General features: G+C 44.6%; 1 protein-coding gene across 1 annotated transcript in view; it reads left to right on the forward strand.

Moving 5' to 3' along the window:
• gas7a (growth arrest-specific 7a) overlaps positions 1 to 13930 on the forward strand; it is an 86110-nt gene that overhangs the window by 24094 nt on the left and 48086 nt on the right. Inside the window, exon 4 of the mRNA XM_084329055.1 lies at positions 9647 to 9732. Coding sequence (XP_084185181.1) covers positions 9647 to 9732 — 86 coding nt within the window. The remainder of the gene's footprint in view (positions 1 to 9646; positions 9733 to 13930) is intronic.

A 13930-nucleotide genomic window follows, 5' to 3' on the forward strand; every position in this document is an offset into this window, starting at 1 on the left:
GATTGATTGCATGATTAATGATTGATTGCATATTGTTCAAAATGTACAGTACCAAGGATATTCTTCAAATGTTTAATACTTTTATCAACATGGGGGTGGACAGATATGCTTGCTTTATGCAAATGTGTGTTTATTTAATAAAATAACCAAAATGACAAATATTGTCCAGAAAAACAAAGGTACTGCATTTAGCATAAAATAAATGCAATCATAACGTGGCAAAGCCCAATAGGCAACAACAGATGGCATTACAAATGTAACATTACTCAGTGAGACCTCACACAATGTAGTGTCCAACATTTTTAAGCATTAAACCAAACAATGGACCTCGGGGCATCACAATCAACATACACATTATTGTACAACATGCTAAATATTCCATTACTCCATTAAAGATCATTCCCTGGATCCCTTGCACTTTTAAAGCAAATCACACAATGTAATTGTGTCCAACCTCACATGGGGAAAAATAAAGGGTTACAAAAACATCCCCTTCTGCTATGTGGAATGAAAACATTGTCACAAATCCAAATGAATGGAGTCCAATGTAAATTTCTTTCCAACCATTTCCAGACTAATATACTTTTGTACAGTCAAACGGAAGTTTTACTTTCCCCCTCTCACACAGTACCATGTGAGAGGTTATTTTCATTGTTTGGGCATATTGGGGGACATACTAAATGCACGTCAGTAATTACAATTTTGTAGAAATGTTTGTCTGAAGAAGTCTGTCACCAAAAGGAAATGTATTTTTCTTGGTATATGAATTGGTGTGACTAAATGTTTGTACATTTTTACATTTTTCTTTTCTTTTTTTCTGTATGGGTGTTATGCATCAAAAGAAATGAGTGGCGTTAATACACATTACATGCTCAGCGAATCTACCCTGGCAAAAAAATACGTTTAAAGGAATAATCCATTGCTTTATGTTCTGTACCTAATAACATCTTAGGAGATAGCAGATGCTGTTCTCCTGCTGGCATGTGGTCTAAACACACTTCAAACTAAACGCCATTGGTGGGTTTGTCAAGTTCAGCCTGACAAATGTGTCCCTCCCCAGGGGAAGAAGAAATAAATAACCCATACAAAAAATGTACTACAGTAAAAATCCATAATTATCCATATTAGCAACGTATGTTAGCCAAGATAACGTCACACAACATTAGCAACATGCATTAGCCTAGGTTGACCATATTAAAGTGTACAGCACGTTCATGCACACACACATGTAGAATCTAACATACTAGATCTTGTCAGAAAGAGACGCAAGTGCATGCCCAAAGTGCCATAGCAACAGTCTGACAATGACATTGATTGATGCACATACAGACAAATCAATGTTGAATTCAGACGTCTGGTGCATTGCTGGTGTTTTTATATTGGTTAAAACTAGGACAAATTGGTAGTGAATGTTGGAAAACGGGATATAGCATTTTAAAGATATTTGTTAGGACCCGGGACAGAAAGCTTGAAACCGGGACATTAGCCAAGCTAACGTTATCAACGCTAGCAACTACACTGTAAGAAAAAAAGAAAAAAGAAAAGAAAAGAAAAGAAAAAAAGAAAACGGTAAATGTCTGGCATCAATGGTTGCCAAATACTAACTGTCAAATTACAGTAAAATCAAATACATTTACAGATTACAACATTTATTTAATGGTTAACATTTTGATAAAAGGTAATTTACTGTATTTTTATGGCATTTACACTTAAAGTAGAAAAACAAAAGTAATCTGTAAAATAATACAGTGAATTTCCAGTGATTTTTTTTTACAGTGTAGGGATGGCACGATACCACTACTTTTTCATGTCCGATACCGATACGGATATCACAGCCTTGAGTATCTACCGATACCCATCCAATACTGCCCCCCCCCCCCCCCACCCCCTGCTCTTAAAAACAAAAACCTGTGTTTAACCTACAGTAGCCATCTAAAATCATGCTAAAACTGTGAAACAAATGCCCCCCTAAAGGAAAAAATACACAGCAAACATGACTCAGTTATGCAACAGTGTTGCTGCTTTTTATTTTGTTCAAATCTTTTAGTTAATAAGTTAATAAGACTACAGCGATTTCATGACGGCTTCCTGTCCTCGCCTTTTCCGTTGCAATGCGCAGATATTTAAAAATCATTGGTAAACAAACGTAGTGCTGAAAATATACACTTTGACTGCTGTTTTCATAGGGTTATAGTCTTTACTCTTGGCTACATTTGAAAAAGAAACACAACATTGTACTTATTTGGAATAGCCGTGTTGGAGATAAAATGCCGGTTTGGCAACATGAAGCGAGGCTAAAGTGGTCCGCACACGGCGGGCAATTTTTGTGAGGCGACCGATTTTTTAAGCGAGGCGACCGACAGAATTCTATCGCCTCCATTGTTATGAATGAGAGAACCCACACGGCAGGAGATTTTGAAGCGACGGTTGCGCAGCAAATTCTGTCGCCTGGCAAAAAATCGCCTCGATCCTATTTTTTTAGGCGACGGCAGGCGCCACAGCAAGGACAATGAGGAAATAACATGACTTCTACATTAGAAGTAGTACAGAAGTTCTACTGGTGTATCATTTGTACACCATTAATTTATCAATACATTCATTGATCAATAACCTACGTATTATTACCATGCTACTTATGTTCATTATTATTAACAGGATTTTTTTTTTATAAATAACGTTAGTTGGAGAAGCTATAGTGGCCACTTGTGATTAACTAATAAATGAACAATGTGCCACGATGCACCTACTAGTGTTTTTATACTCGGGTAACAAAAGAAGTTGTGGATGTTGACAGAGTTTTGTCCAGGCTGCAGCTGATGTAGTTTATAAGGTTTATTGTCCAAAGAAATTATGGTTGAGAACAGACAGTTTGCGTCTTCAGTGAAAAAACGTTCTCTCTCAGCAGGTGCATAACAATACTTGTCCAATCGGTGCCTAGTGAACGTATTGTAGCAATCCGTCGTGCAGTAATGTCAGGAAGAATGAGGAGAGGTTGTATTCGTATATGGTGGTTAAATTCCAGCTCAATATGGGTTTTACAGGTTAATAGTTCCCTCGTAATGCACAACACAGCTACCTGCTAATACGCTAGCTTCACGACAACCTAACGTCCGGTCCCGGCGGTCCGTCCTCGTATATCTCCCGGGGGGAAACACCCCCAGCTAACATAGACAGAGCGACACATATAGCTTATTATACCTGTGAAGGGTCGCCTCTGGTGTGGGGGGCCAAGCGATTGTCGCCAGGCGACAGGCGATCGCATCGCCAGCCGACGTCGGTCGACGTTAACTGCTGCAGCAAAACTTTTCTTCTTGGCATTCGTTGCACATATGAATTCGGCATACTCCATTTCCATGATGAATCTGCAAGTGTTTAATTAAGTCTGTGGTGTTGAAGTTTCCAGTGTTGCTGCCACCGTTGCGTTGCAGATAGTAATAATAATAATAATTAATTTAATTTATATAGCGCTTCTCAATAACCCGAAGTCGCTGACAATAGTCGGGAGCAAGAGTACAAACAAAGAAACAAAAGCAAAGAAACAAAAACAAAGAAACAACAAAGAAACAAAACAAAAGGAACATGAGACCATGGGGGGAACAGGGAAGACAGCATGATAGCACAAAAAAGACTGGAGACAGACATCAATCAGGTTGGAGGGGGGGGGGGGGGGGTTTATGGGTGGGGGGGGTTGAAGGCAAGGGAGAACACAGGTGGGTTTTGAGGCGAGCTTTGAAGGTGGAGAGTGTAGGGGAGTCTCTGATGGACTGGGGGAGGGAGTTCCAGAGTCGGGGTGCAGTACGAGATAGTACACTCGGCTGTGTCGTGTTATTCCACAAGTATACACGTGAGTCCTCTGTATTTGTTTGTGAGTGTCTTTATTCTGTTAGCTCTGTAGCTAATCCATTCCTAGTCTACTCTGCCCCGCGTACCTGTCCATGACCCCAGTACGGTGGCCTGTACTCTGTGTCGTATTAGCGCGCACACATTAACATAACACCACAGACTGTTTTGCCTTTTTCTTCTTTGAGCTTAAAATAACTCCATACAACTGACATGATTGCGGTGCGCTGCTAACAAGACTTCCTGTTTTTTCAATATCCGATCCTGTGAATTTGGCCAGCATTGAACCGATACCGATACTGAGTATCGGATCGGTGCCATCCCTATGTTATGTCGGGGTTGTCAATGTTAGTAACTCTATATCAACATTATTAACTCTATGTAAAGGTTTGTGTCACATGTGACGCTGAATACTCCCACATAGTTGGGCGTACTGTGAGCGGACCGGACTCTGCATGGCATGTCCGCAGTCGTTTGAGGTTTGATAGTCGAGTCTTCCACCGCGTACCAATTTCCAAATAATTTCGTGCCAGTTTACTAAATTTCCCACAATCCTTGCACGCTATTTACATCATCTGTCATGGTGTCGTCCACCAATGTCAAAATTATGAGTTTAGGTTACGGTATCTCAGTTTCCAAGATTTCTAAATGAGAAAAGCCATTAAAAATGATCAAGTTTCTTCAGATGATGAAAAAAAGACATGATCCAAATCAAATGTATATGAATTGGAATGTATAATGATTAGCGATAGTAAAACAAAATTTAGCGTCATCTACAGTACCTGCCAACGTTTTACCGGACCAATCCTACCCATAGAGCCTTGATCCTGCCCTACTCGCTCTTGGCACGGAGTGAGTGTTCAGAGTAAAATGCAGATCGGTGTCACATTTAATGCAGGTCGATGTCAACCAACACGCCGAGCAGCCTTTTGTGTGACACCAAGTGAGCGACACAGACGTCCACGCAGTTAGAAAATGTTTGCTTCGCGCTTTGAGACCGCTTTGAGTATGCGCAGAGTCCGTTCCGGCGTACGTTCCGCCCGACTATGTGGGAGCCTTAACACTTCGTTCACAACCTGCACACCTAGTAACTTCCATAGCTGTTTGTTTGTTTTTGTGACGCAGTATTGTGTGTTCTGACACATTTCTGTATCAACAGACAATAAAGAACTATCTTATCTTATGTACACACTGTAGATTTACCACATAAATACTGCAATGATTCAACATTTTTATAGTGGAATATTTAATAATGAAAGTCTTTTAAGATTAATTACTACAGTATTCCTGTGGTTTTACCATAATACTACAGTATTACTAGTATTGTATATTGCATTATAGTATTTGAGGTGTAAATTCATCCCCCCCCCCACACACAGGAATACTATACAGTAGTTTTACTGTAGTATTGTACCAAATAAAATGTATTATTATTATTAGTAGTAGGGATGCTCGATATTGGCTTTTTACTTACCGATATACCGATATTGTCCAACTCTTAATTTCCGATACCGATATCACCGATAACGATATATGCAGGGTTTCCCGCCCCAAAAAACTGAATATTTTCAGGTAATTAACATTACATATCTCTGTTGTGGAATTAACACAACATTATGCATACTTTTGACAATAAATAAAATCAGAATTTGTTCTTACTTGCTTTCCTGGGTAAATAAAGGTTATGAAATGTATATAATATATATATATATATATATATATATATATATATATATATATATATATATATATATATATATTATATATATATATATATATATATATATATATATCACATTTTAATGGCAATCCCTAATTATTAGTTATATGGGAATGAAGGCCAGGTTAGACACAGCCTGGCTGTCTATTCCAACCTCGGACCTGGATGACTTGCCCTGCTAGGAGCTGTGGATGAATGAATGAATGAATGAATGAATGAATGAATGAATGAATGAATGAATGAATGAATGAATGAATGAATGAATGAATGAATGAATGAAAACTTTATTTAACAGATTGCAGAATGGGTACAATACAGTACGGCTCATACACACAATTGTTAAGGGATGCAGACCTGAGAAAGACGTTTGTCTTGTTTCCATCAGGGTCCCCCACCAAGGGTTGAACCAAGGGTTCAACACAAAGAGTTCTATTAGACAGACAGGAAGAATGACTTAGCGTCTCACAGGAAGTGCATTGAGGTTATGGGTTATTTTTGGCAAAGGTGTCTTAAGATCACATATGCGTGTGCACATGCATGAAGACTCACTCAACAGTCAACACACACACACATTTATATACGTACACACCTCACACACACTTATTTGCACACGCTACCTACACACACACACACACACACACACACACACACACACACACACACACACACACACACACACACACACACACACACACACACACACACAACACACACACACACACACACACCACAGACACTCACACACAGACACACTCACACACTTACACACACTACCTACAAACACACACACACACACACACACACCTTACACTCACACTCCATCACATTCACACACACATTACATTACATATGCACACACACACACACGCTCATTTTAAGACACACACACTGGCAAGGCCCTTGTCCAGCCTGTGTCCGTGGCTCTGATGTGTGCCTTGGGCGTCACACTGTTTACCTTTCCATCCGGAGAGACACAGCGATCTGACAGCCCATGAATCACAGGCGATGAAGAACGTCAGTGGCCCCTATAGGACGAGACCGCCCACAGAGGACGCAACATGGGTGATCTCCACGCCGCGGCCGCTCGTTAAAGGCATTCGTCTAGATTCTGTTGGCCCCGGAGGGAGAAGAGGCAGCGAGGAGAACCCACGTCACCGGAGATCAGCAGCAGGGGCCTTTCCTGAGGAGAACCCACGTCACCGGAGATCAGCAGCAGGGGCCTTTCCTGGTCATTTAGACGCGCAGTGGCGTAGGAATGTGGTGTGAAGGAGAACAAATCTAGTTTGTGTCTGGAAGGGGAATGGAGGCTCCTGGTGGGAACAGAGATACATGCTGGGCCCTGGTGGGAACAGAGATACATGCTGCCCCTGGTGGGAACAGAGATACATGCTGCCCCTGGTGGGAACAGAGATACATGCTGCCCCTGGTGGGAACAGAGATACATGCTGCCCCTGGTGGGAACAGAGATACATGCTGCCCCTGGTGGGAACAGAGATACATGCTGCTCCTGGTGGGAACAGAGATACATGCTGCCCCTGGTGGGAACAGAGATACATGCTGCCCCTGGTGGGAACAGAGATACATGCTGCCCCTGGTGGGAACAGAGATACATGCTGCCCCTTGTGGGAACAGAGATACATGCTGCCCCTGGTGGGAACAGAGATACATGCTGCCCCTGGTGGGAACAGAGATACATGCTGGGCCCTGGTGGGAACAGAGATACATGCTGGGCCCTGGTTGGAACAGAGATACATGCTGGGCCCTGGTGGGAACAGAGATACATGCTGCTCCTGGTGGGAACAGAGATACATGCTGGGCCCTGGTGGGAACAGAGATACATGCTGGGCCCTGGTTGGAACAGAGATACATGCTGGGCCCTGGTGGGAACAGAGATACATGCTGCTCCTGGTGGGAACAGAGATACATGCTGCCCCTGGTGGGAAAGTCAACCGTCGCTACCCACTTTCAAAACCTCTCTCAAGGGACACCTACGGGAGACTGCAATTCAACACTGGCCCCTGTAAATATCCTAACCCAACCCCCTCCAATGTACAGTCATTTACCTAGTATGGTTTTGTCAATAGTTCAATGTACAATTGTGTTTGTTTGTACAGTGTCTCCCCCCCCCCCCTCAATGTACAGTGTTACTTGTTTATACAGTGTGCCCCCCGCCCCCCCCCCCCCCCCCCAACCACCTCCAATGTAAATTACCCAGTATGGTTGTCAATATCCCAATGTACCCAACCCCCCCCACCCAACCTCCTCCAATGTACAGTTTCTACGTCAAATGTATATACTTCCTTTTCTTGACTCCTTCTGTATCACAAACAGTACTGTATTTGCAAATCTGGTATGTCATAAATGTATAGATGTAGCAGTACTGACTATCTGTATGTCATGTATGTCATATATGTCTATATGAATTGAAAATGGGGGACCCTGATGGAAACAAGACAAACGTCTTTCTCAGGTCTGCATCCCCTTAACAATTGTATGTATTGAGCCGTACTGTATTGTACCCATTCTGCAATCTGTTAAATAAAGTTTTCATTCATCATTCATTCATTCATTCATTCATTCATTCATTCATTCATTCATTCATTCGCCTGCTCTCCCCGACATTAAGGCTGCGATCGAGATTTGGACGCCGTTTTCCTGTTCTCAAACTGCGAGGCGCAGCAGTGTAATGTCACATAGAGAATCGAAAGTGCAAAGTGGTGACATTACTACCATTAGCATTGATTGCTCGCAGCCCTCCAGGCGTTGCTATTCATATCTCGGTTGTGGTAAGACCTGTTAACCTAAGCATCACCCCCAAAACGGGGCCATTTTTGTTTTTGTTTTTGACGACTGCATACTTTTTTTGCAAAGCTTTATACTTTATACTTATAGCACATGCACGAGCCTGGGGTCTTTTGAAAGGTAACATTCTGAAGTTGCTGAAGCAAAAAAGAAGAATCACTTTGAGTGCTAATGAAATAGAGTAACAGAGGTTTGAACACGCTGAAGTAAAAGTTGTTTGTACTCACATTTCTGTTTAGTGGTTGCCAGATTTCTGTTTTTTTAAGTTCCAGCATAGAGGTATGAGCTGGAAAAAACAGCGGTTCCATAGCCTGAAGTCTTATGTAGTATACATTTATTTCATAAAAATCCATTAAAAAGGGAGTGCTTGAGAAAGGTTTTGGTAAAGTGTGTACTGGTAAAAAAACAGCATGATTATCCAAGATGGCGTCCACTTCAATTCGACGCTAGAGTCACAACAACGAACTTCTTCGTCAACTTTCACCACCTTCCCCCACTCTCACCCGCTCGGCTGCGGTCTCTTTTGGAGCGGACTCTCGTTGGCTACAATGGTGATCAATCAGCTGCAATTTGTCAGTTCTAGACCGTTCAGAACCGGACGTGGTCATTTGACGGAGCGGCCTGTCAAATGACGCTCGACGGATATATTGCCATGTAACTCGAGACCCGAAGCACGCAGCTGGTTGTGAGTGTGGTGGCGATCGAAAGGCGGCAAATTCACTTTTTGAATGGTGCATTGGATGATCCTCGAAAATGCAGCCCGACCCGGTAGACGAGCGCAAAGTGCCGTGACGTCGGGCCGTCCGATGCATAACAGGTCGTACAAACGAGGTGTCTGAAACTACCACAATTAGCTTCTCCTCCATTATCGACTGGTTTTGTTTGCCGTTGATTTCTCTTCAGATAATTCAGATTGGTAATCCCTCCCTTTGGTTGATACTGTATGATTGGTAAAGTTGAAGCTTTTTTCAACCGAGAGCGCCCGAAAAAGCATTGCTTCAAAAACACGAGGCGCGTAGTTTGGAGGAGGCGTGTAGTTTGGAGGAGACGCACGTTTGTCGCAACAAAACCATTGAAAACAATAGGAAAAAGGCACAGGCTCGTTCAAAAAGGCGTCTGATGTGATCACAGCCTAAGATGTCACCTTACAACCTTTTTTATTGTAATTCAGTCTCTCACACTGTCTCTCCCCGCCAGCTCATTATCATCAAGTTACTGTCATCATAATACAGTAATAATCAGACAATTTCAATAACAGCTACATCATGATCTGTTGGTTCACAGCCAACGGATGTCACACTCCTGGGATGGCCACTCAGCCCATAGAGGCCACTGATGTTGCTCTACGAAGAGCCACCTTAGACAAACAGGTAAGTCCACTGAATTTATAATGAAAACACAACATACGTGTGCCCTAATGAGAAGGATAAGCGCTCAATGAAGAAACCCACTCCCATTTATGAAAGAAAGTCTAAAATGCCTATAAATAATTATATATGGGACTATACACTAAGCATGTATTACATGGTTCATAATGGACTTCAACAGACCCATGCCCATTTGATATGACTTCCAGGTATTGACAATGCTGATTGCTACAGTACTACATACCCTACCACATGGCCCCTAATGGCCACCACAACCCAACATGTAGATAGATAGGCAGTGAGAGCCAGCATATCACCAGGGTTATCAAGCGGGCACCTCCCTTCACTGGTGTTTCACTGAGTTAGGCCCACGACACCTCAGGGAGGCTCAACAGCTAGCTCTGGTGTTCCAGAACCGCACCATGCTAGCTCTCCCTGAACCGCACCATGCTAGCTTTCCCTGAACCGCACCATGCTAGCTTTCCCTGAACCGCACCATGCTAGCTCTCCCTGAACCGCACCATGCTAGCTCTCCCTGAACCGCACCATGCTAGCTCTCCCTGAACCGCACCATGCTAGCTTTCCCTGAACCGCACCATGCTAGCTCTCCCTGAACCGCACCATGCTAGCTCTCCCTGAACCGCACCATGCTAGCTCTCCCTGAACCGCACCATACTAGCTTTCCCTGAACCGCACCATGCTAGCTCTCCCTGAACCGCACCATGCTAGCTCTCCCTGAACCGCACCATGCTAGCTCTCCCTGAACCGCACCATGCTAGCTCTCCCTGAACCGCACCATGCTAGCTTTCCCTGAACCGCACCATGCTAGCTCTCCCTGAACCGCACCATGCTAGCTCTACCTGCTTATGACACCTGCACGCCTACACAGCTTCATCGTGTTATCCTGTCCTCGTGCCGAAAACAGCAGTATCCCTGACATCAATATCACATATTAACCGTTTCTGCGCCAATGACGAGTATACTCGTTATAGCCCGCCAATCGAATAGCGCAACTCGTTGTTGTGATCATTATTTATTCGCTATTTCCATTAATAATTCATCCAGTAAGGCTCTGGGAAAATCTGGCACTCTGTCTGAGATCGCAACGGCCCGATACCGCCGCCTGGTGTGAATTATCCTAGACTACTCTAAAACTATACTTATATTCACCACGGTATAAAACGACAATGTATGAATGGAAAAAATATTACTTTCCCACATCTTGAACGATAGATACCCGATGTCGAATGGGCCATAGTATTGCAGATATAGCTATAATATTTAAATAGTTATAGCCCTGCAAACAAGGTGAGCGACTCCCACCGTTTACAGTGCTGGCGGTAGCTACTATAGGATGCTGATATTGCATATTGCGTGGCAGCTATTGTGTTAACAGTGGTGTGCAGTCAGGGCCATCAGGGCCTTCTCTGCTGGCCCTGTCAAAATCAAAATCGTGTGCTGAAATATGTGCGTTTGACTCCATCCAAATCAGTATAGCAACAAGTCATGTAGGCTTTGGCTATTGCATAAGGTAAGGGCGTGGGGCATTCAACTGTTTTGAGCACCCACCAGCAGAAACATAAATCGGCGCCTATCGTTAACGTTACACACTGCAAAAAATATAGTGGTGTGCCTTTGCGTTGTGGCTATTGAAGATCAGCTGTCTTGTTGGTGTAGCGCATACAGTGTACTGCATGATCGTGTACTTTATATGTGGCTGTATCGGTACCCACATGAGAAATCTTGCCTGTGTGTGGGGGGTGCAGTTAGTTACTGAAGGCCCTGAATGAAACCCCACGGTACGCTACTGCGTATGAAGCATAAGGGAGAAGAAATAGGAATACTCTTCCCAGCGGACATTATTTCTCCTAAACCACTTTTCCTTTCATTGCTTCTCCCGACATCTCCACAGCCTCTCGCAAAAGCTCTGCTCTCCCAGTAGTGATACAGTCAGTCGTGCTATCTACTGTATGAACCGTCCGCACCCCACCAGACATACCCCGGCTTTCCATCCTCGTTTTTCTGCTGCCAAATTGTTATCTAAGCTTTTTTCTTTCATAAGCCTCCTCCACTGAATCCTTCCAGGGCACTGTCAATTCAATAACACATCCATGCGGTCTGTAATGAACAGGCTCCTGTCCACTCACACACACCAGCACACATTCATATTGTTATGTTTGCAAGTCTTATTACAGCTTGGCCCGGATGACAACAATAAACTTCACATATTGATCTGCCTGTAATAGTTGTTTGATATTGGTTTCATATACTATACTGTAGACAGCTGAACCTTGATAACGCAGCATTATAAAAATGATCTACATTCTCCAGTACAGTGCAGACTTACTACCAATTCTGCAACGCCTAATGCTCTCCCCTTCATCTGCAGGCGATTTTCGATTATCACACCGTATCAAAGCTTCCTTGAAATAAATCTCCCTGCTTCTGTACAGTAGAATCAGGGCCACTCCCATAGCAGCGATGAACCTGGGCCAACACCGATTTCATGCCAACCCACGTGACGCAGATTACGAGTCAGACGAGGGCATATCATGTTATCGTCGCAAAGGAAAGTAGACGAAGCGACATTTGGGCCACAGGGGACGCTGGGACTTGGACCACACATCTCAGGGGTCGTCAGCTTTTGACGGGAGGGCCGGCCAGAGAGCCGTAGCTCACGCTGGGAGCCCCGGGAGCCCTGGGGCCCTGGACGAGTAAGCTGGCCGGATCGCTGTGCCTCTCCCAGCCAGCTTGGAGAGATCGGTAGGGGTCGCTGGTCAGTGCAGCCCGACGCCATGTTCTGTATCGCAAAGGTGAGAGTGCGTTCGGGGGTGGGGGGGGGGGGGCGATTCATTTTGTCATTGCGTGTCTGTGTTGTTGGCCCATCGGAGATAGATGTTGTTGTAATAAGGAGGGGGGTAGAGACCACGTGTGTCGTGGCTGTTCTGTTCTGCTCTGCTCCGCACACCATGGCTGTTCTGTTCTGCTCCGCACACGGCATATGTTGGATGCCTCTGGTCGAATGAATCATTAGACAGAGACGAACGGCATGGCTGCTGCTGCTGCTGCCGTCTTGTACACAGATACACATTAGACATCACACACTAGGCGTGTTAGCACGTAGGCACTCATGCACACACACACACACACACACACACACACACACGAACATACAGATGTACCCACATATGCAATTTCATATGCACGCTTATGCACACAAAAACACACCTAAGACTTCACACAATAGGTATCTACTCACACACACATGCCCCTGCAGTCCTTTTAAGACTATCTTTGCTCTACACTCTGCCCTCTGCAACAAACAATGCACCCCAAACACACACACACACACACACGCACGCACGCACGCACGCACACACACACACACACACACACACACACACACACACACACACACACACACACACACACACACACACACACACACACACACACACACACACACACACACACACACGCACGCACGCACGCACACACACACACACACACACACACACACACACACACACATGAACACCTCTATGACACATCTCTCTAGAGCTCAAAATCTTACCGGTTCATAAATACACAAGCAGAGCGGCTCATCATTGGCTGCTTGTTTTTTTTTCCTTTGCTTGCCTTCAGCATGGCTCGCAATCATAATTAGCCTTTTAGAGATCATTATTCAACCATCACCATCAGACCCTGCCCCCCGCTCCCTCCCCCCCACTCTCTATTCCTCCCCCAGTCAAACACCTTCTCTCCAGAGAGGGAGGTGTGGCGAGGGCTGTGTACATAAATCCCCCTCCCCTCTCTCTCTCTCTCTCTCTCTCTCTCTCTCTCTCTCTCTCTCTCTCTCTCTCTCTCTCTCTCTCTCTCTCTCTCTCCCCCTCTCTCTCTCTCACACACTCCCTCGCTCACGCATCTCCCTCCATGTGCTGCCTGGCCAGTAGTAGTGAGACACAGAGTTCCTCTCAGCAGCAGCAGCAGCAGCAGCACCAGCGTCCTCTTCTCTCTCAGCCTTTCAATCTCCAAACTCGTGCAGCGCAGTTTTAACTGGAGGCTAAGCCTCGCCACGCTCCCGGAACAGCGACCGACCACCCCCTCACGCAACCACATCATCCTCCTCCTCCTCCTCCTCCTTCTCCCCCACCCCCCTCCTCCTCCTCCTCCTCCTCCTCCTCCTCCTCACCTCCACATA

The sequence above is a fragment of the Notolepis coatsorum genome (genome assembly GCF_963971535.1).
Source record: "Notolepis coatsorum genome assembly, chromosome: 14".
Classification (NCBI taxonomy): Eukaryota; Metazoa; Chordata; class Actinopteri; order Aulopiformes; family Paralepididae; genus Notolepis; species Notolepis coatsorum.